This window comes from Coffea arabica, chromosome 4e, assembly GCF_036785885.1.
Source record: "Coffea arabica cultivar ET-39 chromosome 4e, Coffea Arabica ET-39 HiFi, whole genome shotgun sequence".
NCBI classification, from domain to species: Eukaryota; Viridiplantae; Streptophyta; class Magnoliopsida; order Gentianales; family Rubiaceae; genus Coffea; species Coffea arabica.
In genome coordinates, this window is record NC_092317.1 from 3,630,935 (window position 1) to 3,648,429 (window position 17,495).

Genomic DNA, 17,495 nt, shown 5'->3' on the forward strand with positions numbered 1-17,495 from the left:
TTCGCTTTTTCAGGCTGGTTTGGATTGAGAAATTGGACCAAGAATTTAAAACCCACTTCAAATTGCTATAGTTGTTTAGATTATTTAAGAGGCATTAGGATTTGTAATTAGTTAATTATTAAAATACATTTTAATTACTAAAATAATTAGTGATTTACAAATTTAAGTAATTGTAACAACCAGAGGCATTTGAAGGGATTTCAAAATTTTCATCAAATTCCTCAATCCAAACGCAAGAAATTAGAAAAACTACTAACAAATCTACAACAACTAGTTCTCCTATAGGGAATACAATTCTATTTCCTTATCCCTAAATCTTAAGTAAATCTTCCCCTAATCTTCAAACACTAAAAAAAAAAAAAAAAAAATTTAGACGTTATCAACCGATAACTAGTAGTCACATTTTAGATATTTGTACTTACTATTTACAACTCTCAAAATCACTTTATACATATCAAGAATTTGAATATCCTTTTATTTATTCCTACAAAAAAAGAAGCAAGCTTATCTTTGGATTGTTTTGACGCTCAATTTATATATTATCAAGAATTTCAATGTTATTTTTTTTATAACGTAAGTAGGAGGTATCGAAACTTTTTGCTTATACTTTTTCTCCCCTCCCCCCAATTTCAATATCATTTATTTACTTCCACGGCCAAAAAAGAAGGAAAAAATTTATGTTAGAATGGTTTTGCCACCTTAACCCCAAAAGAATAAAAATAAAAATAAAAATCAGTTACACCAATTTTTTTTCACCACTAGTTTCCACTTTACAATAAAAAAGAAAAGGATATTAAAAAGAAGAATCCTACTTGCCACTTTCCACTTTTTCAGAAACCACAACCCGGTACGTGACTGTCTTTAAAACAGGGGAGGAGGGCACTGTGGCATCATCTTTTGATAACTGCCACATGATTGTCGTGCAATTGACACTCCTTTTCTGGGTTTAAAAAAGGCATTGGTTTTTCCTGCCACTTTTTCTTTGTCTTTTCTGGGGACCAAATTGCAGACAGATGCAACACGAAAGACTAGGAAGACTGAGATTACACATCCAAAGTTTTTGTACTGTTCTTGCTGCTTCAGTGCCACTCTGCAACTACATTTGAATTGAATTTCAAAGCGCTCCATACAAAGTTACACTATCAGACAATAAAGACAGTTTCATTGCAAATCCCATTTCCAAGATTTCCCATTTCCCCCTGTCTGTTTGAAAATCTGTAAAAGGGGTTGATACAAAAGACAGCGAGAAGAATCATGAAAGTTCTGATTTTGGTGGTACCCGTCTTGATTTTCAGCTCACCTTTGCTCTCATTTCCTGTGGATGTGAAGCCAAACCCTCCTGTTTCTGACCCTGTTCTTCCTACTGAGAAAGAGCCCCCTGTTTTCCCTACTTCGTCTCCTGGTGTGGAAGCTCAATCTCCAGGTAATTCAATAATGTCTTGCCATGTTTCTGATTTCTACTAGCACTTGATTGTGAATATGAGTTCATGCTCGTTTTGTTGTTAATTATTGGATGACTACTTCAAGTTCTGAAATTATGAAAAATACTGATCTTGTTGCCGTTTTGGATATATTTGCGAAATTTTCCCTTGTCCACGGAAATGGTCGCCTTATCATTGAGAGTACTATTTTATCGTACTTCTCTGTACTTTCAGCAAATCAGGATTTGAATTTGACACTAAAACCTGTAACAGCTCTGTCAGCAAGTACCCATCCTTCCCCCGATGACGGTTCAGTTGGGGTGCTTTGCATTGAGAAATGTTAAGCAGGAGAAAAAGAACGTTGTAGATGATTGATAAGCTGTTCTTTTTCCTTTTAAAGTCGTAATGCTGTCTAAAGCCCTTTTTTTTTTGCCCTTTTTTGGTCCATCTTGGGCTTTGAAGGAGAGGCGGCTGTCAGGGCAGTCCATCATCAGGACATAAACAAGAAAATTTTAATTGCACTCGTGGTTTCTGCAACTCTTCTTGGTGGAATATTATTATTGCTGTCGTGTTTTTGGTTCTACAGACTCAAAAAGTTAAAGAGTTCCGATACAAAGGCAAACCAGAACTCAAGTATGATGCTTTCTTCAAGATGCCTTTAAGTCCTTCTAATTTCTTTTTCCTATCTTATTTGTACATTCTGTAACTTGCATTACAACTTATTTTGAGTTTGGATTGCTTTCTCAAGATGCTGCAAAAGGGGTATCATTGGGTCCAATTTTGGATAAAATCACTTCTTCAAAAGCTTTTGGAAAGAAAGGTTCAATTGCTGTTATTGAATACCCTTTGCTAGTAGCTGCAACCAGCAACTTCAACGAAGACAACATTCTGGGTGAAGGTGGATTAGGATGCGTATATAAAGCTCAATTTAGTGATAACTTCCATGCAGCTGTCAAAAGACTCCATGGTAAATGGCAGGACTCCGAAAGAGAGTTCGAGGTAAATTCCAATCGACAATTCTTGAGGATTCTATTTGATTTTATCCATTTTGCCTGTATTTTTATTTACTGCTTTCGTCATTGGAATTGCAGAATGAGGTAGATTTGTTGAGTAAAATCAAGCATCAAAATATAGTTTCAATTCTAGGGTACTGCATTCATGGAGAGACACGGTTTTTGGTGTATGAATTGATGCAGAATGGGTCTTTGGAATCTCACTTGCATGGTAAAATGCCTCCCTACTTTTTGATGTATTATATTATGTGCATTCTGCATAATGTCTTTTGGTTTCTCAATTTGTGTTTCATTAAAAGAGATTAAGTTTCTCCTTTACTTTAGGACCTTCTCATGGATCAACTTTAACTTGGCATCTACGGATGAAAATTGCTCTAGATGTAGCAAGGTATGACATTGAGGAGGATCTGTCCCTCAAGATGTTACTCAACGCCCCAAACCACCCCCCCTCCCCAATAACTTTTTGGCCTGTTTCCATTTCTTGTAGACTAAGATGTATCTCTGAATTGACTAGAGGACTGGAGTATTTGCATGAGCGTTGTAACCCTCCGGTGATACATAGGGATCTCAAATCCGCCAACATCCTCTTGGATTCTACCTACAATGCAAAGGTGAAATGTGGATAGGAGCTATGCCTTCAAATTCCTTCACTTTGCAAATGGAAACTTGATGAGTATTTGTGATAAGCTAATGAATTCCACTTTCATACAGCTTTCTGATTTTGGCCTTGCAATTAGTGGCGGGAACCCAAACAAGAACAGCATAAAGCTTTCAGGAACTTTGGGTTATGTTGCTCCAGAATACCTCCTAGATGGTATGATAGAGTACCTTAAGATTTGCAAAATTACATTATGTCAATTACATTGTTGCAGCTAAAGTTGTCTGTTCATTCTTTTGATTTTGTTCTGTTGACATGAGCTTGAATAAACTTTTTTTTTTTTTCCCTATTGGTCAATGGAAAGATCATACTTTTGAATAGGCATCTGCTGTTGCTTCTTTTGCTAAACAAATATCAATCTTCCTGGCGTAATTATGCATTTGAGTTATGTTTCTTGGTTTCAAAAGGTTTTTCATTACAACCCGCACTGGCATCTTAAATAATAATGACCTTGGTGCTGTATCACAAGTACATGTTGGATGCCCCATGATAGGGATCTAAATAATGACCTTGAAACATCTTAACAGAGCCATATCTTGATTGCTGGATCAATTTCAATTATCCTTCTGAAAACTGTTGTCAGTCTCTGCTCTATCTTCCACTGTTCCTGTTGTCTCATACTTGGAAACTTCCAAGAATTACTGCATTCAATGCTTATTGTAGTTTTTCTGCAATCTTTTTTGGATTTTGATATCTCTGCAATCCTTGATTGACGGACTGCTTGACCTGAATAAGTTTTATGTGTCACTTTTAGTGCACACAGTTGAAGCAGAAACACTATGTGGGCTGTTTTTTGCAATCAAAAACAAAATTACTATTAGCATTTTGCTGATACGGGACTTCGCTTAAAAACAAAGATTATTTGGCATCAAAGTCTGGGCCTTTGAGGAGCAAGCATTAGGTTGACCATATAAAGTATAAACACTGTTAAGCTGAAGTGACTTCCTTAATAAGATAGGGCAATGAGGATTTCAGTTGTCAGAGGTGGTGGTAAAAATCCCTTTCTGAGAAGATAGTGTCCTCCTTTAACTTTAAAAACTCTGCTGCTGTTGCCAATGTTCATGAGCCATGTATAGAGAATGTCTTGTTCAGCAACTGCTGATGCATGAGCTTTTATTTAAAATTGTTCTGTATGAAAAAAAGAACTTTTAACTGTAGTTGTTTAATTGACGTTTAGGTAAATTAACTGAGAAGAGTGATGTATATGCATTTGGTGTTATTCTACTGGAGCTTTTAATTGGAAGAAGGCCAGTAGAGAAAATTACTGAAGCTCAGTGCCAGTCTATTGTTACATGGGTAAGTTCTCCCTAATGCTTGTCGGTTCAAGATCTGGTATCTCAGTAAGCATACTTTCTGATGCAATCTTCCTTTTTCATCATGCAGGCCATGCCTCAGCTCACTGATAGGTCAAAGCTTCCCAAAATTGTAGATCCTGCCATCAGGAACAAGATGGATTTGAAGCACTTATATCAAGTTTGTATTAAGACAACTTTTTAGACTGCTTAGCAGAATAATGCCTTCTTATCAATTACTGATTCAACTCCAATTATTCCTCTGGTAGGTTGCTGCGGTTGCTGTCCTGTGTGTACAGCCAGAACCAAGCTACAGACCATTGATCACAGATGTCCTTCACTCCTTTATTCCCCTCGTTCCTGTTGAGCTTGGAGGATCATTAAAAGTTGCATAGTTGGTTCTTGCTCGTGGCTGAACCTCGCCTAGATGCTGTGCTTTCTGCTGGAATATATACTCGTTGAACGGCTGTCTTTCTTTTTTCCTGGTTTTTGATAATTAGATGTACTTATGCCGGAATTCTTAGGATAGAGAACACATGACAGGAAGAAGTTTTGACGTCTGTCAATGTAAATATAAATCTGATAGATTTCAAAAGTGGAGCATCGCTGCACTCTCATGATCTGGATTCATACCATCCCATCGTCACATTGCAAAGTCACCCAAGTGATGGAACAAGGTCTTCATTTTAAGGGTGTTAGTTACCAAAGATCCGTCTTTTCTCTTCTGGCTAAAGAACAGTGGAACATAATTGACTGTACAAGTAGCTCTATCAACATGTTGCCTTTTTGGGCAACTCTTTCAATATTTTAAGACCGTATCCCTTTCATAAGTTCCGGCTATCGATCCTTTACGGAAACCTAGTTTAGAAGAATCCTTTAAACTTGAGAACGTAATTTAGAAGAACCCTTTAAACTTGAGAACCTCGTTTAACACATTTGAATTACGACTAAATTATCATGTAAATGTACATATTCAATCATTCACGTATAACACTTGGTCACAACTCTTGTAATAATGTTCATTAGCAGGCTCATTACTTAGACCTAATCAAGAGAATCTCTTGTAATCATTTTGATGGTCAAGGATTTTCTTTGATCCTCTCATCAACTTCTCAAATGTCTAGATACATTTTTGCCATTCAGATCCCCTCTCCACAAACCAGATCTTACCATCGAGTCCCACTTCACATGAAATGTTCCCCATAATTAATGCAGCTATATCCTGTGCTACCTAATGCCGATTATCTGTACTAGCTTGCAAAAACTCTGGCAGCTTTCTTTTCCGGCAATTTCCCGTATCTGACTCTGAGTCCGAATTACTAGCAAATATTTAACGCCCGAAGTGTAGATATTAATGAAGGATACGCTATCAATAAGTCTATGCATCTTTCTTCGGGCGTGAGTTAATGAGACCACGCCTTCAGTTACATCGTTCCTAAAGGCGTTCCCCGTGTTTTTGCACCTTTCGATCGTTCCCCCTCTGAAGTCGTTTTAATCCTACACCACCTCGTAACGATGCTTTCCTATGATCCAAACCAAACCAGTTATTTAGTAATCATAGGTGAATTTGATTGGTTGCAAAATATAGCAGTTGGAGTTTTCTTGCTCCATGGCCAAGAGCGAGGGGTCAAATTTTTATACTTTCAACCATGATTTCCCCGCCTATGGAAACTGGTTTTTTACATGGTCATGAGAAGAATTATGCAAACAAGAGTCACTTTGGCGAGTTTGTGCACAGACGAATAGTTTACCGGAATAACTCCATGAGTTTCGCTTTCTAGCATGCAGTCCAAGACGTGATGACCTAGACTTGAAGAATCAGGTGTTTAATTTTTGCAGCTTACATTTTTTTTTTTTTTTTGTCGATACGATAGAATTTCTATAACCTAAACTAGCCTATTCTAGGGGGGAGGGGGAGGGGACTCGATGTGAGTAGAAACTCCATCGAAAGTGGTCAATGAAGACCGTCACACATTGTGACAATTTTTGTGAGAGGCAAGGTTCGAACTCTTGACCTCCCGCACCACCAAGCCTAAGAAAGCTTGGGATGACCAATTTTTGCAGCTTACATGGTTCTTTGCTTTTTAATTCTTCAAATATGAGGCGGCTGTTTAGAATCAAATCCATATCTGTGGAAAGTTGCCAATACATTGGTACCTCTGAACAAGAATTTGTCTTTACATCACATATGCTAATATTCAAGAAGTTTGTATCTTGTCCACATTCAGACTCCATTTTGTATCTAGTATTTCCCAACGTAGCATAGTTGTCGCGGTACGTATTACCAAACAAACGTTGTTGAAAATAAAAGGGATAATTTCAGAAACCTCCCCTGAGGTTCCTGACAATTTCACTGAGTTCCTTTGAGGTTTGAAAAATTATACATACCTCCCTTGTCATTTAAAATGACAATTTTACCGTTAAATATTTTAATGAAATTCACTTATTTGGTATGCTTATACTTAGAATGAGTTTTAAAATTATTTTTTTCATTCTTTTTCCTTCTTATTCCTTTTTTTTTTTAAATTTTTGACCAATAAAATTGTAGAACTACCACTATTGCTTCTAGTTTCTATTGTAATCGAATGTCGATTTAGTGATTTTTTTGACGAGTTAATTTTATATGTAATCCAATATTTTTGCTGATCTTTATTTTCTATTTTTTGGTACTAAAATTAACAATAAATCAAAAAGAAATTGCCCAAAATTACTACCAAATTATGATAATTCCACTACCTGAAAAATTCATAAATTCTAAATGAATTATTTCGACATTTTCCTTTCTATCTTATAAATCTAAATCCATAATAAAGTACCATCAAAAGTATTCTAAAATAGTAATAAAATTATTATTATAGTTGTTTATTAAATAGTAGGTATGAACATGAAAAATTTGGCACATTTTCCTTATAATTATACTAGATAATCTTATAATTGTATAGGAAAATATATTAAAACTCATTACACAAGGGCATTTTTGGGTATTCATTTCAAAAATTGACCAAATCAATATTATTTTAAGATTTTATTACTAAAACCATCAAATCGAGGGAGGTAAGTGTAATTTTTTAAACCTCAGGGGGGCTCAGTAAAATTATCAAAAATCACAGGGGAGGTTTCTGAAATTATCCCAAAATAAAAAGAATATAAACCTGCACTTCTCATCAAACAACTCACAGCTTCTCAGAGATGCCTAACATGATAAAACGCATCATTCACTGTATCTCAAAGTCTTAGCCGTCCCACATATTCCTTCAATTTGATAAAAAAAAAAGAATGAGAGAAAAAAGAAATGTGGCCATTGCAAGATGGTTGTGTAGGAATAACACAAAAAATATGTTTGTCAAGATCGTACATCCGGGTGGTCATGTTGAACTTCAAGATAGGCCAATTATTGCTGCTGAAATAATGCATCGAAATCCCAAATTTTGTGTTGCCTACCCAAATGTGTTCAAGCAGCCATGGGCAGTTGTTGCACCAGAGACCACCCTCATGCCTGGGCACAAGTTCTACGTAGTGCCAATAAATACGGTCATGAAACTTCAGTTACTTTCCATGAAGTACTCCGCTTCTCAGGTTCTACAAAATCAAACAACCACCACCACCCCGAATGGCACAAATGAGGGAGAGATTCACGGAAAGCATTCAGGATGTTTCTTGTTCATAAGCGGTAAACATCCTAATAAAGTACCTTATGCTTGTCTTAGAAAATCTGATAATGGTGGAATAGGAACTACTTTGAAGGAGAGGAAAGGTGATAACTGCTTTACATTCTTGATTACTGGAATGAAGATGAAAGCCAGTAGTAAGGATAAAAGCAAGAAAACAGGATCTCCAAAGAGCTTTGGATCATCTGAGACAGATGCACTGGCTATCAGGAGGACCATAGATCATGGAAGCAGTCCTAAAAGATTATCGTCTTTTGATCGCTGGCAACCAAGTCTAGAGAGCATCACTGAAGAATTTTAGAATTGTAGATAATATCTCATGCATGTTAAGTTCTTTACACACACACACACACAAAAAGTACGTTAAAAGTGTTTTGTTATAAAGGTTTCTAGTGTTAATGCTCAGCATAGTTCGGAATGAAAAGGGATATTTCGATCTGATCCTCTTCAAACGGGGCACATCTGTTCACATTCTGCTTACAAAGAATTTTCTATTTTCGAGTTCATGAAATTGGAGGGATAGACTCGTAAAGCAATTCAAAGAGACCTACTAAGGAAAGGATTCAAATCACGTGTGAACTGGAATTCGAAAATATTAATGCGATCTTAAATATGCCAAGCAAATTTAGTACCAATATAGATAATAGATTGCCTTCTTAACAAAGTTTCTTTCTAATAGAGACAGCATAGAGCCTGGAGTTCTAGGAAACAGCCCCCAAAATTTTCAAGTATCTGTGCTGCTAACTGATAAGCATGTTATTATCTACAGATTGGCCACAGAAATCAGGCAACCGATGATGAATTAGACAGCTTTATTCATCAGAATTGATGACGGTCCAGTTGACAGAACTAAGAATATGAAAATTAAGCATCTCAACAGAATTGAACTTGAAAGACACAAAGCAACACATTATTCTTATTTGAGAAAATGTTCCTTATTTTGTCAATTTTTTTTTTATCATGTAAGTGTTAAATTTCAGATTAAGATTGCAAAATTTCTGCGCCTTAGTAGAATAACACAAGACAGTGAAAAGCAAGAAGCCAAACAAGAGAACCTTGTAGACTTTGGGACTGGTGCAAGGTAACTAATTGACAGCTGAATTGTCTTCATAAGCTAACTAAACTTCATATGTATTGTTCATCATAGTTTCTCGTTTCTATCGCGTCCAAATATAACATTTCCTTCGTATTCAACAAATTGATGAAGATTTTAATTAGTGCAAAAGATTAAACCCTCAGTCTAAAATATCTGTAACATATCTAGTAGAAACGAGAGAAAATTGTTATAGAATTAGAAATATACTAGGAGTATAACATTTGATCTTTTGCCAACGTGGCCAAGAATATAGGACAGGACATCTAACATGGAAGTCTAGCAAGTTAATGAAGTAGCAAGCTTCACCATGCACATTTCAATGAAACTAATAGGTAATAACAACAACAGAGATATCATATTTACAAAATTAGATATGGTAGCTGGAACATTTTCGTGTGATTTGTTCTCGATATGTAATTGGACATTTTGCTTTTGGTAGGTTCACATCCAGTGAAGTAGGATAACATTTGAAACACATTTAACGCAGAACAAATGTCTTTATTTGGTCGCTATTCAGAAGAATCTGAAGGTAGAAAACACAGTGCTAGATGAATCTCAACAAAAAGTATGTTAAGCAACAGCATAACTGCTGCATACTAATTTCTAATAACTGTATACTTAACGTGAAAAGGGGCAACAAAAAAAGCTTAGAAATGCGGCTTTGAAAAATAGCCTGACTAGTAGCAAAATTCGATATGCCAAAGCAAACTTGACCACATTAGCTGCCTAACACAATGAAGTAGCACTACGATTAAAAGCCACTGCCCAACTAGCTTTTCTACTGCAAGGCTCCACTTTCTATCTGTTGGTATCTTCCCAACCCTCAAATTATCATCATCCCCACGAAATCTAAGATTCAACAAGAGAAAAACAAGGGCATAAGAAAATCTAATTTCCTATTGTTTTCTCTTCCCAAACTTTTCTGGGAATGGACAACTAAAGTTTTCATTAATAAACCGGAGATGGAAAAAAGAAGACATGGAAACTTGTGAATAATTGGGAGTTCCCACATCCTCTTTTGCTCTCATCTAAACTGTGTAGTGTTGTTGGATCGTCTCGATGTCAAGACCCTTGAGCTTCACCACTGATTCCACATGCCCCTTGAGCGTATGAAGCTCCCTTAGCCTTGAAAGCCAAAGGAATACAAGCAATAAGACAGGAAGCACAATCAAGAATTTAACTCAGTTTACGTTTAAATTCCCAACAAGGGAAATTACCTTGCGACCTCAGCACGTTTCTTGGCCTGTTCAGCAATTTCAGACAACTCTCTATAGTTGTTTTTGTCATTCAAAATATCCGAGTTCTCTGGAGGATGGAGGCCATGCAATGTGCGCTGAGCCAAAGCCCATTGTGCCTCCCTTTCTCCCCTACCATAATCCTTCTTTGTAGTGAAAGCGGTCTAAGAACCAGATGATTTGAGGCAAAGATAAGCACGTATTCTTATTCTGGGCAAGGATAATAAATGTTTTTCGTTCTTGATGAATAAACTGGTGACAAGATTACCTTGTTCTGAAGTAGGTTATTCCAAGCTCTGCCGGTCAAGCAATATCTTATAAAAAATTTCATTACATCCAGAGGGATGTAGAAGATAACACTATAGAGCCAAATCACTCCAGCCCATCCCCAGCCTATGCCATGAATATAAGCAAATTCCCAGTTTGCATAGACCGCAATCAAAGTGGCTATCTATGGATACCAAGGAACCAATCAGCAGAATATATATATATAGTCACAGGAATTTAGGGCGAAGGGAGGCAATAAGGATGGAATAGACTTACCAGTTGTGCTACTACAAAAGCACCCACGAGCAGAAGACCAGGACGTTCTACAAAAGACCAGCTCCTGGACCGAGTAACAAAGATGAGTGCTTGACTAACAATACTCACTTGCAGGTAGAGTGCTGAATTTAGCTCGTGGTGCTTGTCTCTGATTGACCTTACACCAAATTTATCCTGGCATTTCAGTTGAAACATCAATTTTGGCAGGGAGGAAAGTGAGAGATTAGGATATCAGAGAAAAGGACACGAATAGGACACCAACTGCAATATGCATCTAAGAGATATCCAAGAGGGATAATCTAGTTTTTATTGAAAGAGTAGAACCTTACCGAGAAGAAATTTGAACCCTGTGCAGCCCAAAAGAAAATGACAGTCATCACAGCAAGATAAGTGCCCAAAACTATACCAGTAGCAAAAATTTCTCTCAGCTTCCATGAGTCGGGCATGGGTGATGGTCGCACCTTGTCTTTTGAAATGGTCATGATGGTTCCATCATTTAGGATGGCAATAATTAGAACCATGAATGGTGAGAAATCGAACTTCCAAATAAGTGCAATGAGCATAAAACCAAGGACAATTCTGATTGTAATGGAAACTGCATATATGGTATAATTCTTCATTCTCTGGAATATAGCTCTACTTGTCAAAACAGCACTAACTATCACGCTAAGTCCTGGCTCTGTCAGCACTATGTCTGATGCACCCCGGGCAGCATCGGTGGCATCAGCCACTGCAATTCCAATATCAGCCTTCTTTAGTGCTGGGGCATCATTCACACCGTCTCCTGTCATCCCACAAATGTGCTTTCTCTCTTGCAGCTTTTTCACAATCTCATATTTATGTTCTGTATTCATCCTTAGGTAGTGTTAGAACATTTCAAAGAACTATTAGCTGAACATATCAAGTAAAACGACTCAATCACTCAGCATTCCTACTGGAGAGGCTAAATGCGTGCTTCTTCTCTACAGCTGGATTACAAAATATAAAACATAGTATCTCAAGTCAAGTGTGACTTAAGCTTCTCCAATAGCAACTTCATAAAACTCAAAACTCTAAGTGGAAGGTTTGTTGGATGTAAAAATGACAAAACATTAAAATAGAGAGAGATGGCCGGCTCACCAGGGAAGACGCCAGCAAAGCCATCTGCCTTCTCAATGAGCTCCTCAACAGGAAGGTTAGAAATGGTTTCATCTTTGTGTTGACCGAGGAGGGACGAAGAAGGATACATGTTGATCCCCATGCCAAGCCTTCGACCAGTCTCCTTGGCAATGGCGAGCTGATCGCCAGTAATCATCTTAACATTGACACCTAAGTGTAAGGCACGTTTGATGGTTTCTCCACTATCATGCCTCGGAGGATCAAAGAGAGGCAAGAGTCCCACAAATACCCAGGGTCCTCCCTGACCCTCCTTGGTCTTCTCTGGTACGGTCTGCAAAAGAAGGACAGCAAGTTTATTAGTACTAGGTACCATTTTTAAAGCTGAGAGCCCAATTATCATAGCCGAAGCACAACAGCCCGTCGTGCGAGCCTCCCACAGGGGCCCACTATGTCTAAAGCGAAGTATTCTCTTAACCTTTAGCCTCACACTCCACTGCAGTATTCATTCTAGTTCCTGCGGTCTTTCTACTTATAATTTACGTAAAAACAGTCAGTCAAAATAATTAATTTGAATTGAACTTGACTTATTATGAGTTCTTATCAAAAATTGACGAGAAAAGTAACCCAATTAAATGAGATTCACTAGCTTGCCTGTTGGGCAACAGCAAGAGAGCGAAGACCCCGATCAGCAAACTTGTCAATTATAGAATGAAGTTTCCTCTTCATATCTTCCCTTAGGCCACATAAATCAGCAATCTGGAGAAAGATCTCAGATAAATAGGCAAGTGTTAGACTTGAACCTAGGATCAGATATAAGATAAAACCCTAGACTTTGTGTTTTACCTGTTCAGGAGCACCTTTGCTGACTCTATACCAATCTCCACGGGAGTCAAAATAAGTGATAGCAGTGCGTTTGTCTACAGGATTAAAGGGAAGAAAATGCACCTCAGTAATATCTGCTCTTGCCTGGTAAATTCAAGCATCAAAATCAGCATCATAAAAGGTAAATGATTTATGCAAAGTAACGAGCTTGGGGTAGAGGGCGATGACAATCCATGTTGAATGACATTAATGCAAAAAGTTGATTTAGTTTCACATCATGTACAACTTCTATCAAACTAGAGGTGGAATCAGCAGTGCGGATGATTATAAGGGTTTTTTACGTAACCTTTCAAGACATAAGTTATCAAAGCTACACAATAAAATGGGCTCATTCTTTTTCATTTTTTCAGTCAAGTTGCACCTGAGAGGTCTCTAAGTTGCAAATCAAAGTCTGATCATAGGATCCAATGAAACACTTCACAAGTACAGCGAATGTGAGAGAAGTAAAAAACTGTTTATACCTCTCTTGGATCAGCCAACATTCCAACTATGCAAGCATCAATGGCATCTTGATTCTCCACCCTGGAAGCCCTAGCTCCAAGAAGAATTACAGTATCCCTATCCACATCTTTTGTAAACACCTGCACCATGTGACAAACATTAAAGAAAAAAAACTGAAGTTGGCTGAAGCTCAAGCTGATTCATATTGTCTGTAAAAGCTTTAGATTGGGACCAACCTCAATTAGGTTCTTGTCTACTGTAAGCTTGTTTAAAGTGAGGGTTCCTGTCTTGTCACTACAAAGGACATCCATCCCAGCCATCTCTTCTATAGCAGTCATCCTCTTGGTGATAGCACCTTGCTGTGATAGCCGGTGGGACCCAATTGCCATTGTCACAGACAAAACTGTTGGCATAGCAATTGGAATGCCACCAATGAGAAGCACCAAGAGATTATCAATCCCATCTCTATACCTGCGTTTCTGAATTGGGAACATCACCACCACCTCTACCATTATTCCCACAGCAATGGAACAAATGCAGAAGTTGCCAATGGCAGTCAACACCTGATCAAAACCATCAGAATGCAAGTCAGAAAATGTCAAATCACCAAAAGCTGAAATAGCTGAATGTTTGATGTCAAGCTATGGGAAGAACTCTATTTGAGTAAGTTATTTTGCAAAAAGCTTGTTGGTGATGCAAAAACTTGATTCAGAATACGCAAGTCCCAGAAAGCATCGAGGCTAAAAATAAATAGAAATCACCTTCCTGAAAATGTAATTTTCGCGTTCCTTTTATCTTGTCATTTACGGGTTTGTGACTAATGTCTAGTACTTGGTGTAGAATATCATTATCAGCTCATATAATGTGTGAAGCAACAATATAGAGAACCTACCTTCTGGAAATGGCCAACTTGGTTGGTGCTGTCAACAAGATGAGCTGCTTTTCCGAAAAAGGTGTTAATTCCAGTGGCGATCGCAACTGCCTCAATCTCGCCTTGTTTACAGGTGGAACCAGAAAACACTTCGTCGGCTGGGTTCTTTGTCACGGGCAGCGACTCACCAGTAAGGGCAGATTGATCAATCTTGAGAGGATCCCCCTCCAGGAGACGAGCATCAGCAGGGATGATATCTCCCAGCTTGATGCTTATTATATCACCTGGGACCAGTATGGCCGCATCCTGCTCCATCCATCTACCATCCCTCAACACCTACACAAAACAAATATAACAGCATACACCAATTCATAATTTGTTTATCACACTGGCTTTGTTGTTGGATTCAGACTTTGCTTCTGGTAATTCAAGTTGTCCACAACCTTCTGCTAACGAAAACTACCTTTGTTTTTGGTGCAAGACCGGCCATTAGAGCTGCTGCAGCATTGCCAGCATTGTTTTCTTCAACGAAGCTTATGGTGGAGTTGATAACCAGCAGAATTATAATGCCAAGAAAATCTTGCCAATCTGGAGGCTTGCCCTGCAAGTTTTTCATTGTACTTTAAGAATTACAATGAGTTTTTCATTGTACTTTCATTGTACTTTAAGTTTTTCATCTTGCCAATCCCCGGGATTTAATCCAAAACTAAGAAACCGATTAAATATTTTGGGTATGGAAAAGAAAAGAAAACTAAGGAAACAAGAAAAACAAAAAGGTACAAGAAGTACCTGTCCATTTGCCAAGGCAATGGCTATGACTGCAGCTGCTTCCATGACCCAGGACAAAGGGTTCCACATAAAACCCAAGAACTTGAGAATTTTGCTTTCCTGTTTGAAGAAATTTTTAAACGAGTTTCATCACCCATATATAATAACGAAGCAGGTAAACTTGATACAACTGAAATAGAGCAAATGAAATTTGCCTTTTTCTCCTCTAGCTTGTTAGGCCCAAAGATTTGGAGCCTCTGTTGTGCTTCCTGGGTGGTCAATCCTTCCCTTGAGCAATTTAGCTGTTCAAATACTTCTTGAACCGGTATGCTCTCCTTTACGTGAGCAAAAACAAAACCCGTTAACAAACAGCACCTCTTAGTGCAGATTGCTCAGTGAATGGGCTCAGATAATGTATTCTTCCATTTCTTTACAAAATTTTAAAATTTTCACCTGATCATTTATACGTATGTCTATACATTAGAAATAAACACAGCAATATGAAATAAACCATTTCTCGACCCTTGAAAATCAATTTTCCGAATATCAACCCTATAATTTAAAAACTTTTCAAAATATACAATCAGATAAAATAATCAATCAAAAAACAAACCCCGAATCACTTATATAAATTAGACATGCAGGTTGATGCCAAACAGTTCTCAAACAGGTGACATGAATCCACCGCTCATCATCTTCTCTCAGAAGCAAACATTTGTAAACAAAAAAAGTCAAAGACGATACTTGAAAGAAGCAACAATAAAAATTGAAACATATATCACTTTCGGCTTGCGAGTACTAACAGCAAATATTGATGCATAATTAATCAACTTAACCAAAAAAAGAAAAAGAAAAATCGAGACAGCTTAACTAAAATAAATCTAAAAATTAATATCGGAACAAGATTTCTTTCTTTCGGGTTCAACTTTCATAATAGCGATTTTCGAACCTACTGTTTTAAAAGAGCAGCCGCAGAGAATATATTCATACGTATATTACACAAAGGCAAGATATAAACGCATATCAAAATTAATAATCCGAGAAAAACAACCAGAAATAAGTACGAAGAAAATAAAAATGGTTGCAATCAACGAAACAAGAGAAGCAAGAAAACAGGCTCCGTACAAGATCAACATTCTCCTTCCTAATCTCTTCCAAGCTGATGCTTCTGTTGTCCGCCATCGCTCCTGGGAATCTTCAAATTCTGTCCCCTTGGATTCAATTCTATGATCTATTTACGTAAATATTTCTACGATTCTGCTTGATATAATCGTTTGATTTCGTTATTTCTTCTCTAAATTAGAGATTCAAAAAATTGATTGTATTATGGAACTGCATGGCTCTCTACTTCTACTAAGTCACAGCTTGCAAATACTCTCCCTACTAGTTTACTATTATTATTATTATTTTTTGGTAAAAAGATAGTTGTGATGGGAATGGGCTAAATATATACGAGAGGAAGAGGAAGAATTTGATTCCTTTTCTACTATCAGTTTCCTTCTTTTGGTAAATTCTCAGCCTTTGCTTTGTAACGAACTTACACAATCTCGACAATCGCTTTGTTATATCGTAGTGCTGTTTTTTCAGCATGTGTCGAAATATGACTCGGATGTGATCGTTGACATAATTCTTACTAGTATTACTGTATAAATTACTGCAATTTAGATTTCCAGGTTTTTGGAGGACTTGAGTGCAAAATAATGAACAGATGGCCTTGATCATAAACAGAAGAATGAAGGAGCGGGAGTCTTGTCAATTTGTAGCCCAAGTCATTCGGTTGAGTGTGGCTATTGTCTAGTAGTATTTTACTATTCCCTTCTTGAACGAGATTCTTCTTCTTTTTTTTTTTTTTTTTTTTCCTAAATTCAAGGTCAAGTAATATGAGTCCACGTATCTGTTGGATTTATGAGGGTTTAATTTTAAGGCAATTGAGGAAAGCTGGGGATAAGCATGAGAGGATGATGATTTATAAAAGTCAATTTTTGAAAGTGGAATAAAAAAAAAAATAAAATAGAAAATCAATCCATTGGATTTGGGATGTGGGATTTGTCAGTTTAAAATTTGTAAGTTAACGGAAGGATTTCTTACTTTAAAAGAATAAATTTACTTGATTTTGTTGAGATCCTATAGTATTGTGAGTTTTTACTAGGTCAGATTGCGTTAGAATACTATTTCACTTTTTAAGGTATATCATTACATTTACCAAGGAGTCGACTGGCATCTGGCAACTGTCAATAACTTTTCTCAGTGCAAGTAGTATTTATCTAGAAGACAACAAAACCCTACTTGAGAATTGGAAAACAACTGTATAGGGTTTCCTCAAAATCAAAAGGTCTAGCCAGCTCTGGCCTTTTACAGGTTTAAGTCGGGGAAGCATTTAGCATCCCAAAAACGTTGCGGTTGAGACGCAGTAGCCCAAGTTGTACATAAACTTTGAAAGGCCTTTTCAAGACCAACCCATAAGCTAAAACAAACCCAATCCTTAAATCTTAATAAGAATTGAATTAAA

At 37.2% G+C, this 17,495-nt stretch overlaps 2 protein-coding genes across 3 annotated transcripts; one reads left to right on the top strand and one right to left on the bottom strand.

Moving 5' to 3' along the window:
- Positions 1-861: 861 nt before the first annotated feature.
- Positions 862-5,091, top strand: LOC113742893 (probable receptor-like protein kinase At1g80640). 2 transcript variants are annotated; one of them, XM_027270905.2, is made up of 10 exons: positions 862-1,423; positions 1,884-2,054; positions 2,170-2,420; positions 2,513-2,645; positions 2,759-2,822; positions 2,922-3,045; positions 3,146-3,248; positions 4,270-4,388; positions 4,476-4,565; positions 4,654-5,091. In XM_027270905.2, the coding sequence occupies exons 1-10, from the start codon at positions 1,255-1,257 to the stop codon at positions 4,777-4,779; spliced, it is 1,350 nt and encodes a 449-aa protein (XP_027126706.1). In that variant the 5' UTR covers positions 862-1,254; the 3' UTR covers positions 4,780-5,091. The 2 variants fall into 2 exon arrangements, with proteins under 2 accessions (XP_027126706.1, XP_027126707.1); XM_027270906.2 differs by having other exon boundaries at positions 865-1,423; positions 2,949-3,045.
- A 4,681-nt stretch (positions 5,092-9,772) lies between these two features.
- Positions 9,773-16,360, bottom strand: LOC113742897 (plasma membrane ATPase 4). The gene is made up of 15 exons (XM_027270912.2): positions 16,112-16,360; positions 15,202-15,321; positions 15,008-15,106; positions 14,682-14,819; positions 14,240-14,554; positions 13,584-13,910; positions 13,368-13,487; positions 12,868-12,990; positions 12,676-12,780; positions 12,046-12,355; positions 11,256-11,770; positions 10,927-11,100; positions 10,652-10,834; positions 10,366-10,547; positions 9,773-10,273 (listed from the first exon to the last, which is right to left on the bottom strand). Exons 1-15 carry the CDS (start codon positions 16,166-16,168, stop codon positions 10,177-10,179), a joined length of 2,865 nt encoding a protein of 954 aa, XP_027126713.1. The 5' UTR covers positions 16,169-16,360; the 3' UTR covers positions 9,773-10,176.
- Positions 16,361-17,495: the final 1,135 nt, after the last annotated feature.